The 21,515-nt window shown below is 40.0% G+C and overlaps 1 protein-coding gene and 1 pseudogene across 1 annotated transcript in view; both read left to right on the top strand.

Annotated features, from left to right (window-relative positions):
* Positions 1-4,742: 4,742 nt before the first annotated feature.
* On the top strand, positions 4,743-9,213 carry LOC103017047 (dnaJ homolog subfamily C member 8-like; annotated as a pseudogene).
* Positions 9,214-9,381: 168 nt separating this feature from the next.
* The window catches only part of GALNT8 (polypeptide N-acetylgalactosaminyltransferase 8), a 58,643-nt gene continuing 46,509 nt past the window's right edge, over positions 9,382-21,515 (top strand). Inside the window, 4 exon segments of the mRNA XM_057557569.1 lie at positions 9,382-9,421; positions 13,329-13,377; positions 15,277-15,577; positions 18,136-18,173. Of these exon segments, the coding sequence (XP_057413552.1) occupies positions 9,382-9,421; positions 13,329-13,377; positions 15,277-15,577; positions 18,136-18,173 (428 nt within the window).

The raw sequence follows: 21,515 nt of genomic DNA, 5'->3' as shown, positions 1-21,515 counted from the left end.
CTTCCCAATAAAGTCTCTTGCTTTGTCAGCACGTGTGTCTCCTTGGACAATTCATTTCCAAACGTTAGACAAGAGCCCACCCTCGGGCCTTGGAAGGGGTCCCCCTTCCTGCAATAGCCCCACCCGGCCTTTGGAAACCTGGACCCAAGGGGGACCACGTGCTGACCTGAAGCAGACCCAGGGCTCCCAAATCTATTTGCTCATCCTGACGGCAAACCAGTGACAAAGCTACCATCTTACAGGACAGCTGCAAAGTAGCCAGGTACAGAAATGAATGGCAGCGGCAGGACCAGACCCAGCTTTGCTACCCAGCGCTGTTTTCCCTCCAACTGGGAACAGTGAGAGCCGCAGGAGGTCCTCAAGTTTCCAAGAAATGTCAGCCTGGAGATCCTTTCCCAGAGCGGGATGGGGAGATTTTCAAAGAAGCTTCAAAAGCCACAGTCTTCTCCAAATGATTTTTTTTTTTTTTCAGTGCCAACTAAAGAAATACTCCTAGGTTCTTTAAGCCTAATTTTTAGATTCTTTCTCAAAGACAGTCCTAATCTAATGATCATAAATCAAAATGGAAACAAAACCATGGATGAACTATTTGGAAAACTGGCAGGATCGTAGGGTGGATAAAAAAGCCTCTGCACTTTTGAGTTCCCTTAATGAATTTCATGATCAGAGCGCATAACATGTTCATTCATTCATTCGTTAAAAAAATTACTGCCTTCCCACCAAATATGCCTAACACTGCACTAGAGTCTACTTGATGTATCAAATACGTATGTAACTGAACAGGACCCTATGGGGTCTTCCCGGGACAGGCCTCCCCGTACCCTCTGCTTTAGCTCCTCTCTGAAGGACCTAGTAACAGTATTTGATGCACATTTCCTGAGTTGTTTTGCAGATGTGAAAACCCCCCACCAAACGGAAGATGTTAACTGCTTGATGACCGTGAGCACATAGCCCCAGGCCTCCTGGAGCCCAAGGACTGATCATGTGAACCCCTGTGACACCGCCCTGTTACCTCACCATCAGCCAATCAGAGAATTGTGCACAAGCTGATTACATACCCTACAACACCACTCTAGCACCTGGCTTTTAAAAATGCTTTGCTGAAACCCTTCAGGGAGCTCCGGGTTTTTAAAGGCATGAGCTGCCCATCTCCTTGCATTGCCCTGCAATAAATCTTTCTCTGCTCCAAACTCCCGAGGTTTCAGTTTGTTTGGCCTCACGGTGCCTAGGGCACAGGAACTTGTGCTAACACATATAAGACTCTCTCTGCCCCATTTCATTCACTCATGTAAATGTGATGGGCAAGATCCTGTGTTGGGCTCATGACAAACTATTATCTGCATTTTACAGTTAAGGAAAGCAAGGTGAGCTACCCAAAGCTGCACAGCTTCTAAGAGGCAAAACATCTTTTAAGTCCAGAGGGCTAAACCTGGATCACATGGGTTTTGTGGGGTCATAACCAGATACTTTCAAATAAAAACAAACCAAAAAAAAGCAGAGCATATGAACTGGTAACCACTGATAAAAATAAAACAAACCTGTCCACAACCCTGGTTCAATTGCCTTCAATGAGTACTGCAACATTTTCTATTCAGTTCAATTCAGCTGAACTTTCATGACACTTTAAACATGGAAGGTGGTGTTTAAACGGGACTTTGCAGGATCAGTAGGAGTTCGCCACACCGTGAAGGGAGAGAACAGGGGAAGGACATTCCGGGCAGGGAAAACAGACAGACACAGGGCGAAGAAGAAGCTTGGCTGGACAAACAGCTGAGGTCAGTCACGCAGGCCTGTAGAGCATGTTAGGATGCTTGGACCTCATCCTGCTAGAAACAGGAGCCATTGAAGGGCTTGAAGCAAAACAGCAACATCAGATTTGCATTTGGAAGGATCACTCTGACCACACTGTGCGGAGAGGATCAGAAGGGGACAGAACTGGAGGCAGGGAGACCAGCAGGCTCTGGGGAGTCGCCTAAGCAAGACATGATAGTGGCTGGGAAGAGTGAAGGCAGAGAAGGAGACTGGTGTGAAAGATACTGAGGGATCAAGGATGCTTCCAAGGTTTCTGGCTTGGGAACCCGGCTGGTTGGTGGTACCATTGTCCAAGGCATGGAATGAAGGAAGAGGAGCAGCTTTACTAGGTGAAGAATATGAGTTAACTTTTGGGTGTATCAACTGGAGGTGCCTGGGGAACGTCCAAGTGGAAATATCCAAAAAGCAGAAAGATATTTGACTGATAAGCCTATGAAAAAGGGCAGTATAATTAGTAACCAAAGAAATATAAGTATAAATGACAATAAGCTATTTCCTGCCTATCATATTAGTAAACAATAATAATAATAATTATTATTATTATTATACAGAATCTGCACAGATCAGTGATATGGTAATCCTCTATGCTGCTGGGAGGGTGAGGTGGTGGTATATAAAATGAAATGAAGAGCACTTTGGGAATACGTACGAAAATAGCACTGCAAGGGATTTACCTTAGGGAAATAATCTTGAATGTAGGCAAAGAATTAAATTTTGCTTCAAAGACGTTTATCGTTGCATTGTTCATAGTTGTAGAAAATTGGAAATAACAGCCAACCGTCAAGGCTTGAATGAATGACTGATAAAATTCCATTCTACTATTCAAAATAAGGTTTTTGAAGAGTACTAAATGGAAAAATACTCAAATATATCATTAAATTGGAAAAATAAAAAAGCAAGTTAAAACTTCACATGATCCCATTTTTATTTTTAAAAATGTTTTTAAAAGAGACTGGAGGGAGGTAATCAAAATGTCATCTCTGGTTCTCCCCAGGCATTGGGATTACAGGCGTTTTAAGTACTTGTTTGATTTTGCTTCTCTTTATTTTATAAGCTTTCTGTAATGTTTGACTTTTATAATAATACAACTAATAAATACAATAATAGCAACAAAATTAAATTGTAAAAAGCTGTCATAGCTATTTTAAAGAGCATTGCCAGAACATGGCGGTATTTAAACACTGATGCCAGCGTGGACCAGGTAAACTGAAAACGGAAGGACAAGCCTGGAGTACGAGGGCAGGGTTCATCATTCGGTTGAAACTGTAAACAGTTTTTTGCTGGTATGTATATACATTCGTGTATTTTCTATGACAAGGCTCTAATCAAAAGTTGTTCCTCAGATAAGCATCAAGTATTTATGCCCAAGAGTAAGTAAAAATTCTTTTAATAAGGAAAGAAACACGTATGGTTGGAGATAGGCAGAAGATTCTGGAAATATGGTTTTCTTCACAAGTATTCTAGGAAGACTGTCTTCAAACGTTAGAATATTATTGGTTTCAATATTTTGGGGGGAGAGCCGCCTAATACTTTCTTCAATAGATATCTCCCTTCTGTGGCAGGTTATATATGAAACAGATAAAAGCAAGATACTCCATGGGGGCAGGAAGCGGTGAGGTGGGTAGAGGGTCTGGGGCTCTGCTAGCCTGTTGTCCACCTTCTAGCCTTACAATCAGCCGCGAATGCATCTGTATGGGGTCCCTAGTCTTCGCAGAGGTAGTTGGAAGAACCCTTCAGAGCAATAGGGTGAAAAAGCTATGCTCCCTGGAAAGGTAGAACTAGGCTGAAGAACTGGGAGGAGAGTGTGCTGATTGCGAACTGCCCAGACTGGGGACGAGTGGTCCAGGAAGGCTTCATCTCCAGCTGTGGGCAGTGAGAAACGGGACACAGGGGAGGAGAATTCAGTTCTTTCCCAGGACCCACTTCAGCCCTGAAGCACAGAGCTTTTCAAAGAGCTACTCTACCAGTTTGAAAGCCGTGCTGTGACTTGCAGAACGAACCAGCTAGATTTAGAATCGAGCTGAGATACCAATCATAGGCACACATGCGCACAACTAAAATATGTGTCTATTGTCTCCTACTTAGGCACATAAGGGGTGAGAAAATTTATAGGTTGTAGCTCCAGAGGGGTGGAGGGGAGCCTATTCCTAAAGAGCTAGAAATATGACAAAATCCCTAATGAAGATTTTGCAAACATTTCCCTTCCTTCCCCTGCCTGTTCCCCCCACCAATAATGATCCCATTGTGGCAACATTAAAAATGGCTAAGAGAAATCACAGCAGTGGTTACAGCTGTCCCAGAAGCATCCCATAGCCCAGGCTGCCTTCCACCCATGGTGAAAATAGTGTCACCGAGCCTGGCTTTGGGTCTCCTCGATCAACGTGCAGCAAAGCCAATCTACAGACACCAGGTTGTGGTGAAGGAAAGTACAGCGTTTATTGCAGGGCCGAGCAAGGAAAAGAGGCAACGCATGCTCAAAAGACCCAAACTCCCTGATGGTTTTCAGCGAAGGGTTTTTAAAGGCAACATTTTGGGTGAGGGTTGCAGCTTGTGGTCTCTCTTCTGATTGGTTGTTGTTGGTGGTGTTTTGAGAATCTTAATCATTAAACTTCTGGTTCCAACTAGTCTGGGGTCTATGTGCTTGTGGTCAGCATGTAGTCACCATTTTCTACCTGGGTGGTGGTCTCAGTTTTTGCAGAACAACTCAAAGATATGTGTCAGATGGTTACGTACATCCCTTGAGGGGGAGCTAAGACTCTGTTTTATCACTGAACTATTGCTTAAGCTCTCATTACTTTTCTTGCTTAACTGCTTTTCCTTTGTTCCTGCATTGCCTCACTTCCCTAATTAGTAACTGCTTGGATCTGCTCTTCGGAACTCAGGGAAGACCTAGGAGACCAAAGCGTTTTCCTACAAACAAGAAATGGGACATGGAGCGACTTTGGTACCGGGGAGGGCCCTGCAGGGTCCTGCTTGGTTCCAATAACAATGTCCATTCCTCCCATCACACAGAAGCACATGCACATGCACACCACCACCAGTGGCATCACCACCACACATGTGGATTCCGCCCATCACCTGTGGAAGCTTCTCTCACCACATCTTTTCTGCCTTGAAGATGTTGTGCACCATCCCAACTTTGGACGAAATATGATACCCATCTGGCTACTGCTAGACTGAAGTCTGTAGCTAAGACCTTCCAAAGAAGGAAGAAAAGAAAGAGAGCACCAGGGCATCCTTCCAAACATTTATTTAACAGCTTCTCTGGCTCTCTCATGTTTCTCCAGAGACTTCAGAAAAAGAAAAATTTCCTGGAGTTTCTAATTGCCTTTATGTTTATTATGAGGAGGCATATGCTTTAATTGCATCATTAAAATCTTTTACTTTGTTAATTATACAATATTGTGAATATTCACATAAAAATCTTTTTATGGACAGAAGTTTTCATTTTTCTTGGGTGGTACCTAGAAGTGGAATAGCTAGATCATATAATTAACTTTAGGAGCGAGTGTTCTATAAATACCAATTAGGTCATGTTGATTGTGTTATTCAGATCTGCCATATCATGATTACTGTGATAGGAAGAAAGATGCATAGAGGGGCCCTATGATCTCCACTCCCTGGTGTTACTCCCATGATTAAATTATGTTATGTGACAAAGAGGCTTTTATAGATGCAATTGTAGAAGACCAAAATATGCCACCCCAGAATATGCCTCCTTGTCATAAGGATTATTTTGAACTGATTATTTTGAGAAACAGAAGATACAGGAGAAGCTCTGAAACTAAAGTAGAAGTTACCCTTTTACAAGGAGTTTACATTTACAAAGGAAATCTCCGTTTGTAAGAGTTTCTCCTTCTCTGTACCTGGAAGAGAAGGATGACTAAATCACAAGAGACTCTTATCAATGGATAAGGTACCAGCTTAAGTCTGCATAACTAGTCTTACTTTTATTTACCTTACTTTTCCTGATCACTCCCATAACTGGCCTCCCCCACACCCTTCTTTCTCTGTTTTTAGTTGAGGACGACGATATTTAAGCCTGAATTCTAAGACCATTCCTTGAGGATTACTAATTTCTCTGGTTATGTCTCCCAAGAGCTATACATGTAATAAACTTTAGTTTGTTTTTCTCTTCTTAATCTGTATTTTATTATAGTAACCCCAGAACTTAGAAGGCTAGGGGGAAGATATTTTTCCTCCCCTACACAATTAAAATGACTTATCAGTTGACCTTAAGATTAGGGAGGCTATCCCAGTGGATGTGCTCCATTTACATGAACTCTTTAAAATCAGATAGTTTTCCCTGGCTAGTAGTGGAAGAGGAAGTCAGAGAGATTTCAAGTATGAGGAAGAGGTGGTGCTTTGAAGATGGAGGGGCCCAGATGGCAAGGGAAGCAGGTAGCTTCTAGTTGCTGAGAGTGGCCTTGATTAACAGCCAGCAAAGAAACAGGGACCACAGTCCTACAGCTTCAAGTAACTGAATTATGCCAACAATCTGAACGACCCTAGAAGTGACTTTCCCCAGAGGCTACAGAGCCCAGAGTGGCTGACACCTGGATTTTGGCCTTGTGAGACACTTGGGAGAGAACCCATTTAAGACCACCCTGGCTTGTGACCTATAAAACTATGTTGTTTTAAGCCACCTCTTTGTGAAAATTTGTTATGCAGCAAGAGAAAACTAATACACGTACTAACTTTTTGTTCCAATTGTTTTATCACTTATTCTCTCCAGGATTGTAGATTTGCCTATTTATCTTTAGTTATGACAGTTTTTGCTTCATGTATTTTGACGCTCTAAGATTCACATACATGTAAGATAGTTATGCCTTTCTGACTGATTGACCCTTTTGTTGTTATAAAATTTCTACTTCATCTCTGATAATAATCCTTGTTTGGAAATCTTCCTTGTCTGGTATTAACATAACCACACCAGGTCTCTTCTCTCCAAGAAGATATAACAATGCTTAATGTGTATGCACCTGACAACAGAGTGTCAAACCACATGAGGCAAAAACTGATAGAACTGCAAGGACAAATAGATTAATGCACTATTACACTTGCAGACTTCGGTGCCCCTCTGCATATACTGAACAGATCTACCAGGCAGACAATCAGTCAGTACATAGTTGAACTCAAAAACACCATCAGTCAACTGGATATAATTGACATCTATAGGATACTTCATCTAACAACAGCAGAATACACATTCTTTTCAAGCTTGTGTAGAACATTCACCAGGTAGACCACATTCTGGGACATTAAACTCACCTTCACAAATTTAAAAGACTAGAAATCTTACAATGCATACTCTTAGATCACAGTGGAATTAAAATAGAAAGATAGCTGGAAAATCCCTAAATACATGGAGATTAAACAACATAGTTCCAAATAACACAAGGGTCAAAGAAGAAATCTCAAGAGAAATTTTAAAAAGCTTTGAACTAAATTGAAATGAAAATATAATTCATCAGGATTTATGAGATACAGTGAAAGCAGTGTTGAGAGGGAAATGTATAGCATTGAATGCACATAATAGAAAAGAAGAGGAAGAGTCACGTGGTGACCGAGTTGGGGAAATGGTGGCTGTAGGAGTGAGCAGGTTTGGGGTGGAGGGGGCAGCACAGAGGAAGCATCTATGACCTTCTACAGTGAGGTGAAACAAATAAGGAAGAGAGATTCAGTTCTAAAGTCCAAAAATGAAATTGAAAGATTGACTTGTCCTGGTTCCTCCTACTTCAACTTGAACCCTCATGTTCTTCAGATAGATCCTGAAGTGACAGATGAAGAAATAAGAAAGTAGTTTCAGCAGTTATTCATATTGGAGCATCCTGACAAAAAAGAGGGTGATGCTGATGGAGCACAAAGCCCTTTTGAAGCTGTGGACGATGTTTACAAGTTGCTACTGGATCAGGAACAAAAGACGAGGGCCCTGGATGTAATTCAGGCAGGAAAATAATACCTGGAACACACTGTGAAAGATTAAAAAGGGCAATTAAAGAAGGAAGGAAAACCTACAAATGTGGAGGAGGATGATCTCAAGCTGTTCAAACAAGCAGTGTACAAAGAGACCATAAGACACTATGCTGAGCTGGAAATTAAAAGGAAAGAGAGAGAAACCAAAGAGATGCATGAAAGGAAATGAATAAGGGAAGAAGAGATTGCAGCTCAAGAAAATGGTTTTTAAAATCATTTTTTTCTCTATTTTTCTTCACATTGGATAATTTCTATTGATATGTCTGGAAATTTATGACCTTTTTGTCTGAAGTTGCCAATTTGCTATTAAGTCCACCCAGTAAATCTTTAATTTCAGATACTATAAATTTCAATTCTAGAATGCCCATTTGGCTCTTTTTTAGAGTTTCTAGTTTTTCCTTGAGATTTCATCATCTCTACATTCATTATGTCCATTTCTTTCTTTAAATTCTTGGACATTTTTATAATAGCCATTTTAAAGTCCTAGTGTTTGAATTACCACATCTGAGTCATCTTCTGGTGGGTTTCTATTGACTTCTGTTTTAATGGGTCACATTTTTCTGCTTCTTCACATGTCCAGTAATTCGTGATAGCATCCTTGACATTGTGAATGAATCCTTGTAAAGCATCTGTTATATTGTTTTCCTTTAAAGAGTGTTGAGTTTTGTTCCGACTGTTAATATACTGGAAACTTATTTTGATGTTGTTGAGACTTGCTTTTGGGCTTTGTTAGAGTGGGTTTAGAGTGGCCCTTACCCTAGGGCATGGTTCTTACATGTAAGCAGTGGTCTTCCTATTGTCTTAGCAAGATACCCAGGGTGTTCACTAAGATGTCTCCATTGTGACTCAGCCAGAATTCCTGTATCCGCTAAGACTGTGTGACCTCTAGTATCTTTGTTATGTCTTAACCCTGTAGCAGTTATGCTAGGCTAGACCTTGTGGAGTTTCTCCCTGGGATCATTAAACCTATCCCATGTCTGGGAATCTGGAGGGAATCCTCAGAAATCATCCTCTTTCTAGATAGCTCCTTTAATTTTGGTACCCTGCACTGAAATTTACAGATGCTTTAGCAGCTCCCAAATTTAGCTCTCTGACTCCTCAGCTCAGGAGGCTATCATTCTCTGCCTGGGGCCGACCATCCTATGCCATAGTTGCAAAATTGTCCCCAGATCAAGAGATGGGGTAAATGTAAGACTCAACTCATGCTTCCTTCTCTCAGGGATCACAGTTATTTGCTGCCTATTGCCTGAAAACAGGTGTCTCATATACTTTGTTCAGCTTTATAGTCTCGGCAGGAGGGAAACTCTGATTCCAATTACTCCATCATAGCTGGAAGCAGACATTGATTCTGCATAGAAAGCCAAAAAAAAAAAAAAAAAGAAGAAAAAAAGAAATTATGGTGCTTTTCCATCTATTTTCAGCTGATTCTTCAGTAAATTTAATGTAAGGTAGAGATACCCCTTTCTTAACTCGTCAAACTAACCTTCATTTGCCTGAAATTCCAGAATATCTTTTCTTAAGTGCTTCTTCCAATTTTTTTTTCAAGTGGGTAGCTTCACCTTGAATTATTTAAAGTCTCACTGGAATGCCTAAATGAAACAGAAACTGAGCTGTTGCTGGCAGGTGGCAGCTGGTAAGTAACGTAGTGCTTCAAATCATCATCCATCAGATAATATTTGAAGAACTGAATTTAAAGGCTTATGAAAGTGAATCGCATAGACAAGTGTGGGCTGCCTAAAAATTGCGTCTACTCTAGTTCTGATGGTGATGGCCAAGATTCCCTACCAGGTCACTGATGCAACTCACAATCAGGTGTGGTAAAAAAAAAACCCAAAACTCATGTTTTGGTTGTGATTCCAGTTCCCCTCTTCTTTTGCTGTTTTGTTCTGCAATCTGTATTGGTCTATTTTCCAGGCTAATTTTTTTCCCTTGGGCCAATTCTGCTCTTTTATAGATACTCAGGGCTGGTGAATAATTGCAAAGAATTCTGTGGCTCTGCCATTTCTCCAAGTTAAATGTTTATCAATTTTATTGACTACACCATTGTCTCTTCCTAATTATGTACAAATGTATTAGGTTTTATGATGCTAATTCTGCAGCACGATTCTCTTTCCTCTGTTGCTATGGTGAAAAAGATTTGTCTAAGCCTCTTTATTATTGGTGGGAAAGACCACCTTTAAAGTGGGTTTCTTACTCAACAATTTTGCTTACCTTATGATTTTTTTGGGGGGGGGTCTTACTATGTCATATTCTCACTCCTGGCTGAGCAGCTGAAGTGAAAAACTATTGTCATGGAACCCTTGTTTCTGCATCATATATAGACTTTAGCATAATGATAAATATATAGGCAACCGGTCCAGGAGGTCAGGAAGGACGTTAGGAAATGGATATCTGTGCAAAAGAAAAACTCTGCAGATTATCCGTACTAACCCCCAAAACTATAGCATAAAAAAGTATGATTAAAACACTGAAACAAATACAACCTGATCCAGAGTGGATATCACTTAACCTTCTGATTCTCAGTTTCCTTATCTGTGAAATGGGCTAATAATCCTTGCATCAGAGGATGGTTATGAAGACCAGATAAGATCGTATACATACAGTGCCTAACACTGGCTGGCCCACAGAAGGTGCTTACAAAATATTTATTTCCTTTTTCCCTCCAACACATGTTCACAATCCACAAATAAGCTTTTTTTTAGCCATTGTTATCAACCCTATTCCTTGTCAGATGAATGAATCCTCTGAAATTACACAGATATTTGTAACCGATTAAGAAAGGATACAGTTTAATCTCTTGAGAACACATTATCCCCAAATGAGCATAGAATGAGCAGAAATTTTAGGGATGAAATATGGGCGGGGAAGGAGCTTCCTTCCAAAAAGTCAGTATTATGATCAACAGAAGTAATTCATTCTGAAATATTTACTGTCTGGCTTGAGGTTTTATGCAAAGGGAAAGAAGAGATAGACATTATTCATGATTGAATCACCATTCCCCCCCGCCCCAGTAGGTTTTAAGACACTATAAACATAAAATTTCCCATGCTTAAATGTTTTATTGTTATGTTTAATTACAGTACATTTCTACTCTCAAAAATGTTATTAATTTCCTCTGAGCAAATTTTCTGCCCTTGATCTTGCCCTAGAGCTTCAGAGCCAAATTTCCATTTTCTCTCTGGACATACCTGATCTTGCAAAGGCCTTTCAAATGAAACATATACCTAGTTGACCTAAATATCCCCGGCCCCCATCTATTCTCCCTCTTTGTAGACCGTGTATTATGGGCACCACCAAGCACTCGATTGCTGCAGCTGGAAACCTCAGAGTTCTCTTTCACTGCTTCTTTCCCCTCAGCCTCTATTTTCAGATGGCTACCATGTCTGGTACATTAAAATATCTTTAACTTATAAATATTTTCCATTACGAAGCTGATAGGACCATGTCAGAGGATAATTAAAAAATAGAAAAAGAAAATTAACTGTCTACATTTCTACTACCTTAATGCTACCATTCTGATCATTTCAGCATATTTCCTTCCAGTCTTTTTCCTTGCATTTCTGTTTGGTTCTCTTGTTTTAGTTTTCCTCTTTCCTTTTTTGAGTATTTTCTTACTTTCTGGTACTACAAAATGCTTCAGGTTCATCTCATATTTTCTCTGCCCCAGAATCAATCATTTATCTAAATTACACGGGTTCCTTGTGTTGGAGAATCTGTTCACAGGGTGTTGTTTTTCTTTCAAATGTTGCTGTAATCATGGTCATACTTTGGCGTGGCAGGTGGTTCCCATCTGGAATCTAAGCTATGCTCAGTGCTTGAGTTTAGCTCTCTCTGGGCACATCTGGCAGAGTGATAGAGTAGGCAACCAGCAGTCTGCTAAGGAAAGAACTGCTAAGGAAAGAACTGCTAAGGAAGCAGTCTCCTGGGAAATAACTCATGCTAAGGAAAGGAGTCAGGCAGGCAGACAAATGTGGGCAGAGGTGACGTCCTCTTCATCTGAGGGAGAGAGAAGTGATTCTGCGTCATAAATGGAAGCAATCATGCATTTTAAATTTCTTTTGACTCCAATTTGCAGGTGAAAGCATGGGAAAAACTGATGAAAACAAAAGAACTGGTTACTAAAAACCCTAGTGTTTTAATGAACAGGTTAAAAAAAAATCCTAATGTGATTTATTTATAATGTGTGTGTTCTTTATCTCACTTTGTAAAGTCCTTTACCTCCCTCCCACCTCCCACTTCCATGGTGCACTCTGGACTTTGTCATCACCCCGAACTACTCTTCTCTGAAATGACAAACTCATGCCATCCATCCCTGATCGCAACCTCAGGACCCTGGCGCAAGCTCATTTAATTTCTCCATAACAATACCATCCCTCCAGCTCTTCTCTTGCCAATATCCACAACTCCGTGCATACCTGTTCTGTTGTACTCTCCTAAGAGCCACCCCCCAACCCCAGCATCATGTGAAATCAAATGCCTATCTTCTTTTTTTTTTTTTTTTTAGAGGCTTTTTTTTTAACTCTTTTTATCTTTTTTTTTCTTTTTTAATTAATTATTTATTTATTTATTTATGGCTGTGTTGGGTCTTCGTTTCTGTGCCAGGGCTTTCTCTAGTTGTGGCAAGCGGGGGCCACTCTTCATCGCGGTACGCGGGCCTCTCACTATCGCGGCCTCTCTTGTTGCGGAGCACAGGCTCCAGACGCGCAGGCTCAGTAGTTGTGGCTCACGGGCTTAGTTGCTCCACGGCATGTGGGATCTTCCCAGACCAGGGCTCGAACCCGTGTCCGCTACATTGGCAGGCAGATTCTCAACCACTGCGCCACCAGGGAAACCCAAGTGCCCATCTTCTCTGTGTCTTCACCCAAGTGCTGAGCACTGTTGGAAAAATTCCCATAACCAAGCAGCCTCGAACCACTACAAATTCGTGGTCACTTGCCTCAGCTGGTCCTCTCCCAGCCCTGTGGCGATTCTATGTTTCACAAATCAGCTCTCAATCCCATTTCTTTCTTTTTTTTTTTTGTTTGGCCGTGCAGTGTGACATGCGGGCTCTTAGTTCCCCAACCAGGGATCGAACCCGTGCCCGCTGCAGTGGAAGCATGGAGTCTTAACCACTGGACCACCAGGGACGTCCCTGAAGATACTCCCATTTCTGATCACAATTGTTTTTCTTGTTGGATTTTTTTAATGAGCAATTATGTTACATTTTTTAAAATTGTGTGACTATAAATATGGTACATTCATTTCAAGATACAGCTCAGGGATCATACTGGGTAGAACACATTTCCTTTCATCTCCAGGTTGAGTTCAGTACTTCTCCTCCGGACACCCATGATATCCTGCTTAAATCTCTTATGATACGTATCGATCGCACAGCGCTTGTAACTTGTTTTCCTTGCTGGCCTGGGAGGTAGTTTCCACCTCATTTTCCCAGACTTCTCCACCGTGGAGAAGGGCGCCATCAACTTGTCCGGTCACAACAGCCAGAAACCTCAGGCATCACTGACACTCCCCCTTTCCATGCCTACACTTTCACTTCCCAGCTGTCCTCAAGTCCTGTCTAGCCAACCTGCAAATCACATCTCAGAATGTTCCACTTCCTTCCCGACTGCATTTTCATTCTAGATCAACATCTCTCCCCTAGTCCACTACACTGCTGCTTCCTAATTGGTCTCCTACGGCCACTCTTTCTGATCACAGCAATTTAAGTTTCCCACTCTTCTCAAAACCCTTCCTCACCTCTTCCCCTTCCCACCCTCCCGACCCCCTGGCAGAGGAAACAAAGAAACTAGAGAAAATGGAATAATAGCCAAAGTTTACTGTGTGCCAGGTCCTGTCCTAAGCACTTTACATGTATTATTCCACTAGTTATCACAGCAACCCTCCAAGGTACTTGGTAAACTTAAGACACTGAGAAGAGAAATCCCCTGGCCAGGGTCACACAGTTAGGAAGGGTTAAGGCAGCCTGGCTAAGGAGCCGGGACCTTTAACATCTCTGTGTTAATAGAATTTGTCAGATAGGATCAGCTTGTCTTGTTTGCCACTGTCCTTAGGAACTAGCCAGTGTAGATGCTCAATAACTCTTTGGTGAGTGAATGGTCCAGGTGAGGTCAATAAGGAATTGAGCTGGAGTAGAATGGAAAGAAAGGGATGAATTCTACCCTGAAGAGATAGGCCCTACACAAAGAGGCAACTGGATGGAGGTGGGGAAAAGAGAGTTAAAGGAGACCTGAGGTTTTGGGATAGGGTAGGTAGGAGACCAGTGGTTGGTACCATCTGTAGAAATAGGAGTGACGCCTCGGGAGACGCAGGGGCAAGGTGATGAGGAATTTGGGAAACTTGGAAAACAGCAAAATGAGAAATGTCTCCAAGAATCAGTTGAGAAGAAAATGATGATGATGGTGATGAAGATGACGAACGTAACAGGCACAGTTACAAATGCTTTATGTGTACAAACTCATTTAATTCTCCCCCAAATCCATGCAACAAGTGCTGCTATGTCCCATTTTACAGATGGGGAAATGGATAAGTTAAGATACATACTTTCCTGAGGTCATGTACGTGGTACGTGGCAGATGTGAGATTCAAATTTACGCAGTCTGACTCTAGAACTGCAGATTGGTATGTCTGGTGGTGGTCATTGCCTTGAGGTGAGAGACAGGGCCTTGGGGTAGATGAGATCATGCAGAGGAGAGGACAGAGGGTAGGGATGGGCGACAGGGCAGAGGAGCTTATCGGAGCCCGTCTGTAGTTCTGTGATGCAGAAAGTACTCACTGAGAGAGAAATGATGGCGGCAGAGCCAGGGCAACCGAGGTGAACCTGGCCGGGGACCAGGGGCGGCGGCAGCCAGATGCAGAGAAGGTAACACTGGTTTCTCCTCCTTCTGCTGAGGATATTCTCAGCTGTGTGGTCCTGCGTCCAGGCTCCAAGATGGAGCTGTATCATGGGTCTTGCATCTGGAGACAAGGCCACTGAAATTAATGGCACAGTGGGGGAAGACACAGTTAATATCAGAATCAGACTCACCTAAGCTGGGTCATCCTGTGAGAGACTAACAGATTCTCCTGCTTCCCTTGGGTAGGGAGATTCTGATTTCATTCATTTGGGGATAAGCCTGGATAACTACATTTAAAAATTATTGTGACAGATGATTCTGATGTAAGTGGTTCTTGGGCTTTATTCTGAGAAATATTAGCTTATTGTCAATGTATTTCTCAGATCATGGTTCCTAGAGGAAACATGAAAGTATGGGACTTGAGATAGATAAGTTCTGATAGAGCTGATAGGAGAGATATGTTTTCTTGCTTGCCTGGTTGGGACAGCCTAGCGTGGCTCTGACACATTCCCTTGATCCAGCGTAGCCGCTGGGGCAAGAACTTGTAATTTTTAGAATCTGGGGAGAAAAGCATTTCAAGGAAACGTGGATGAGAAAGCAACGCCCAGGTAACTAAAGATTGGCTGAAGTGTTTTCTCCCCTGCTCTTCGTTGGCAAAAGAAAGTATGAAACTAGCGATGAAGCAACCGAAAGATGTGGATGACACACTGGCAAGGGTGAAAGATGAAAAGTGTCCTGTTCAAAATGCAGTGCAAGCCAAGACGAGTGGCTTCTTTAAGCAAAAACCCAACAAGATTCTCTTCCCAAACTCAAAGCTTTTCAAGCGGTGAGGTAGGGACCTTTCTGAGGCTGAGCAGAAAGAGGTTGAGGACCTCTTCCACAAGTTTGGCTACAACGTTTACCGCAGTGACCAGATGCCCCTCGATCGAACCATGCCAGACACGCGAGATCCCAGGTAAGAAGGACAAAGGTGGGCTTCCTGGGGACCTCAGTTTAATTTGAAGACAAGGTTTGGGAGTAGCAAAAGTCAAGGGTTGGAAAGAAGGCTGGGGGAGTGGGAAATTGGTGGGGAAGGGGCTCAGGGCGTAGAAAGTTCTGGAAGGCTGACAGAGCAGAGTTCTTGGCTCTAATCCATTTTATGATGGCAGCTCAGAGAAGATAACTGACTGATTTAAGTATTTACAGCCCCTCAGAGATGAGCAGAGATGTCAGAGAAACACAGATCCTTGAGAATTCTGATAGAATGGGTCTAACTCATAATTTTACAGATGAGGAAACAGGCTGAGAGAGAGAAAGAACTTGAGCAAGTTGCAGGGAAGTTAACAGCGCTACTCTTCCCACTGGTGTTTTCCCCACATTCTCTGCTTGGATCCCTCTTTGTTATTAATTTTAACCAAAAGAATCTTCCCTCTCTCCTGCTGTTTCCCCCTTCCTATTGTTTTTTTTCTCTTTCTGCCTCTCCTACCCTCCTTAATAAGTTTTAAAAATAACATCTTTTGAAGATATAATTCACATACCATATAATTCATTAATTTAAAGTGTACAATTTAATGGATTTTAGTTTATTCATCACCATAATCAATTTTAAAACATTTTCACCTCTTCAAAAAGAAACCCCTCCCCCACTAACAGCCACTCCCCATCTGCCCACGATTAGCTCATCGCTAGGCAAGCACTGATCTGCTTTTTGTCCCTATGGATTCGCCTATTCTGGACATTTCATATAAATGGACTCATATAATATGGGGTCTTCTGTGACTGGCTTTTTGCACGTAGCATAATGGTTTCAAGTGTCATTCATGTTATAGCGTCTACCACTACTTCATTCCTTTTATTGTAAAATAATATTTTGTTTTACGGTTATACCACATTTTCTTCATCTATTCACTAGTTGATGGACATATGAATTGTATCCACTTTTTGACTATTATGAATAATGCTGCTATGAACATTTACGTACAAGTTTTTGTGTGGACATATGTCTTCATTTATCTTGGTTATACCCTAGGAGTAGAATTGCTGGGCCATATGATAACTCTGTATTTAAACTTTCAAGGAACTGCCAGACTGTTTTCCAAAGTGACTGCATCATTTTACGTTCCCTCCAAGCAACATATGAGAGCCCTGATTTTTCCACATCCTTACCAACATTTGTTATTACTTGTTTTTTGATCAAAGCCATCCTAGTGGGTGTGAAGTGGTATATCATTGTGGTTTTGATTTAAATTTCCTTGTTGTCTAATGATGCTGAACATCTTTTCATGTGTTTATGGGACATTTGTATATCTTCCTTGGAGAAATGTCTGTTCAGAGACTTTCTACTTTTAAAAATGGATTTATTTGTCTTTATTTATTGAGTTGCAAGGGTTTTTTTTTTAAAATAAATTCTATATATATATACATAAGATTATGTCATCTGCAAATACTTCTTCTGTTCCAATATGATGCCTTTTATTTCATATTCTTGCCTAATTGCCTGGCTAGAACCTCCAGTACAATGTTGAATAGAAGTGGTGAAACAATAAGCCATTATTGTTTTGTTCCGCATTATAGAGGGAAAGTATTTTATATTTCACCATTAAGTATGATGTTAGCTGTAGGTTTTGTAGATGTCCTTTATGAGAAATTCCATTCTATTCCTAGTTTGTTTAGTCTTTTCTTTTTGTTTTTATCATGAAGGGGCGTTAAATTTTGTCAAATGCTGTTTCTGTGTCTGTTGAAATAATCAAGTGGGTTTTGTCCATTGTCTATTAACATGGTGCTTTACATAAATTGATGTTAGGATGTCAAACAAACCTCAAATTCTTGGCATAAATTCCACTTAAACATGGCATATAATTGTTTCTACAGTTGCTGGATTTGGTTTGCTAGTATTTTGTTGAGGATTTTTGTGTCTCCAGTCATAAGGGACATTGGTTTGTAGCTTTCCTTCCGTTTGATATTTTTGTCTGGTTTTGTATCTGGGTAAGACTTGTCTCATAGAATGAGTAGGGAAGTGTTTCCTCCTCTTTTATATTTTAGAAAAGTTTGTGAAGGATTTCTATTAATTCTTCTTGAAATACTCAGTAGAATTCACCACTGAAGCCATCTGGGCCTGACCTTTTTTGATGGGTAATTTTTGATTAATAATTTAATCTTTTTGCTTGAAGTTGTCTATGCAGATTTCTGTTTATTTTGTGTCAGTTTTGATAATATACGTCTTTCTAGGAATTTGTCAGTTTCATCTCAGTTTTCTAATTTGTTGGCAGATAGTTGTTTATGGTACTCCCATAAATGTGTTGTTTAATTTCCACATATTTGTGAATTTCTAAATTTTTTCTTTTTTCATCTCTAATGCCACTCCACTGTGATCAGAGAATTGGTATGAATTTAATCTTTTTAAATTTACTGAGGCTTATTTTATGCCCTAGCATACAGCCTCTCCTGGAGAATGTTGCACGTACAGTTGAAAGTATTCTGCTTTTGTTGCGTAGTGTTAGTATAGACGTCATTAGGTCTAGTTGGTTTGCAGTGTTGTTTAAGGCTTACATTTCCTTGTTTATCTTCTGCTTAGTTGTTGTATCTATTATTGCAAGTCGGGTATTGAAAACTCCAATGATTACTGTTGAATTGTCTGTTACTCCCTTCAATCTGTCAGTTTTTGTTCCATGTATTTTGGGACTCTGTTGCTAGGAATATATGTTTATAATTTTTATGTCTTCCTGATGGATTGATTCTTTTATCATTACAAAATCTCTCCCTTTATAACTAGTAACATTTTTATTTTACCATCTATTTTGTCTGTTATTAGTATAACCACTCTAGCTTTCTTATGGTTGCTGTTTGCATGATATATCCTTTGTTTTCAACCTATTTGTACCTTTTGATCTAAAAGTGTGTTTCCTAAAGACAGCATATAGTTGGATCTTTTTTTTCCCAAATATAATCTGACAGTATCTACCTTTTGATTGTGTTGTTTAATTCATTCACAATTAATGTTTTTATTAATATAGTTGGATTTACGTCTATTTTTGTTTTCTAATGTCTTGTGTGTTTTTCCTCTATTCCTCCTTTACTGCTTGTTTTTCACATTAAGTGAATATTTTCTAATGTAACAGTATAATTCTTTTAACAATTTTTCAATATATTCTTATAGTTGTTTTCTTTTTTTTAATACATTTTATTTATTTAATTACTTGAAGTGTTAGCACATTCACATACTTCAAGCATCAAAAGTATAAAACGATGTACAGCAATGTCTCTTTTCCAGCCCTGTCTTCTATCTGCCAAGTTCCTATCCCCTTAAAACAAGTAACCAACATTATTAGTTTCTCATTTACTTCCCAAGATTTTTAAATTGTATATACACGCCAGTACAAGTATAGATTATGTTCCCTTCTTTTTTTAACCCCAATAATACACTATTTTGACACCCTTTTCTCCCCACTTAAAAATAAATCTTGGAGATTGTAGTTGTTTTCTTAATGGTTGGTGTAACTTAACTTAATGATAAGTTAACATACATCTTAACTTATCAGAGTCTATTTAGACTTATTCCAATGAGATATAGGAAGGTTACTCCTATATAACTCTATTCCCTCTTCCTTCCTTTTTCTATTATTTTTACACATATTCCATATATGTATGGTACAAACCCCAAAATATACTGTTATAATTACATTATATAGTTGTATGTCTGTTAAAGAAGATGAGAAAAGTTAAAGAAGAGAAAAAAGGAGAGGAAGCATAAATTTACAGTGTGTTATATTTATCTTCTTATTTACCATGTCTGATTCTCTGCACTTATTCCTGTGGATTCAATTTACCATCTGGTGTTATTTCCTTACTTCAATACAGCTTTGCTCCCATCCACCTCTTTTGTGTTGCTTTTGTCAAGTATAGTAAATTGTTACATGTTATAGCCCCAATAATACAATTATATACACTTTAAAAAATGCAGTTGCTTTTAAAATTAGTTAAGAGAAGAAAGGAGAAGAAATAGGCATTTATATTGTCTTTTATAATTACACAATTACCTTTAGTGGTGCTCTTTGTTTTTGTGTGTGTGTGTGTATTTGAATTATCGACTGAGATCACTTGCTTTTAACCAAAAGATTCACAGACTTAGAGAACGAACTTATGGTTACCAAGGGGGAAGGGTGGGGGGAAGGGATAGTTAGGGAGTTTGGGATTGACATGTACACACTGCTACATTTAAAATGGATAATCAACAAGGACCAACTGTATAGCATAGGGGACTCTGCTCAATATTCTGTAACAACGTAAATGGGAAAAAAATTTGAAAAAGAGTAGATACGTGTATATGTATAACTGAATCAGTTTGCTGTACACCTGAAACTAACACATTGTTAATCAACTATACTCCAGTATAAAATAAAAAGCTTAAAAAATGTTAAAATAATAAAAAAACAAAGCAAGTGTTGAGAAAAAGAACATCGTATTTCTTTTAAGGTGGTCTGCTACTAACAAATTCTCTCAATGTTTGTTGATCTGCCAATGTCTTTATTTCACCTTAATATTTGAAAGATATAAGATGCTCTGTTGATAGTCTTTTTTCTTTTGACAATTTCAGTATGTTGTCCCACTGCCTTCTGTTTTTATTATTTTTGATGAGATGTCAACTGTTAATATTTTTTGGAGTCCCCTTGTATGTGGTGAGTCATTTTTCTCTGGCTGCTTTCAAGATTTTATCTTTGGCTTTTAGTATTTGGACTCTGATGTGTCTGGGTGTGTATCTCTGCATTTATCCTACTTATTTTGCAACCTAGCTCAATTTCATAATTTAGGTCTTTAGGTGTGCAGATGATATGCTGAGATCAGTGGGTAACTGAAGCTGCTTTGCACTTAATTCTGGAGCATTAAGTTTTAATTCCATAGAGATTAACTCATGAAACTGCTTGTTAGAAAGTCTTAGTGTGGATACAAACTATATATGACTCAAGTATCCACCTATACTTGAATAACATGAGTCACATCTCATGCTTATAAACCAAATAAATACTCTTCCTTCATGCTGACCATAAAAAAATTCGTGTGGCTCAGACATATGGATTCCAGAGCTAAAGCATCCTGGGTACCACCACGCTTTGAAAACTATAGGAAGACCACTCCTTGGACTTTCTTTGAGAAAGAAATAATTTAGTGATTCAGAGCTATCTCATAGAATTATAAGGTAATATAAGGATAGACCTTCTATGCCTGCTAAGCATGACGCCAAAGTGGTGGTCATCATTAGGTCTCCCCAGCTTTCTGGATGGTTGTCTGATACCAGAAAGATGCCAGCCCTGGCAGTCTTCATGTTGTCACGTCCTCTCGTTACCTTTCAGGGACCAGAGAAAAGCGACTCAGGGGAATCAGTAAATTTTATTGAGCTTAGGTAGCTATTAAATACCAACCAAACAATCAAACATATGGAAAGGCAGAGCTTCAATAGTTAACCTCTAATAAGGAGTTCACCAAAATGCCATGGGCCAGGACCAGTTACAAAATTTGCAAGACCCAGTACAAAATGAAAACATGGGGCCCTTTGTTTAAAAATTATTAAGAATTTCAAGATGGTGACAGCAGAGTATTAGCCAAGTTAATTCACCAATTCATTTTTTTTTGGAACTGCAGGAGCCACTTTTTTTGCCTCTCTCTCTCTCTCTCTCTTTTTTTTTTGGGGGGGCTGCCCTGCGAGGCATGCGGCATCTTAGTTCCCCAACCAGGGATCAAACCCATGCCCTTTGCAGTGGAAGCACGGAGTCTTAACACTGGACAGCCAGGGAAGTCCCCTGCCTCTCTTGATATAAATTGAGTAAGAGAATGTGAGGTGTGGATAAGTGTTGTGAAAGCATTTAGAAAGTAGCCAAGAAAATATTCAAAAGGATGCGTGGGAGACCGGGTGGAGGAAGA

Source organism: Balaenoptera acutorostrata, chromosome 11, assembly GCF_949987535.1.
Source record: "Balaenoptera acutorostrata chromosome 11, mBalAcu1.1, whole genome shotgun sequence".
NCBI classification, from domain to species: domain Eukaryota; kingdom Metazoa; phylum Chordata; class Mammalia; order Artiodactyla; family Balaenopteridae; genus Balaenoptera; species Balaenoptera acutorostrata.
This window is presented reverse-complemented; position numbering and strand designations above follow the sequence as displayed.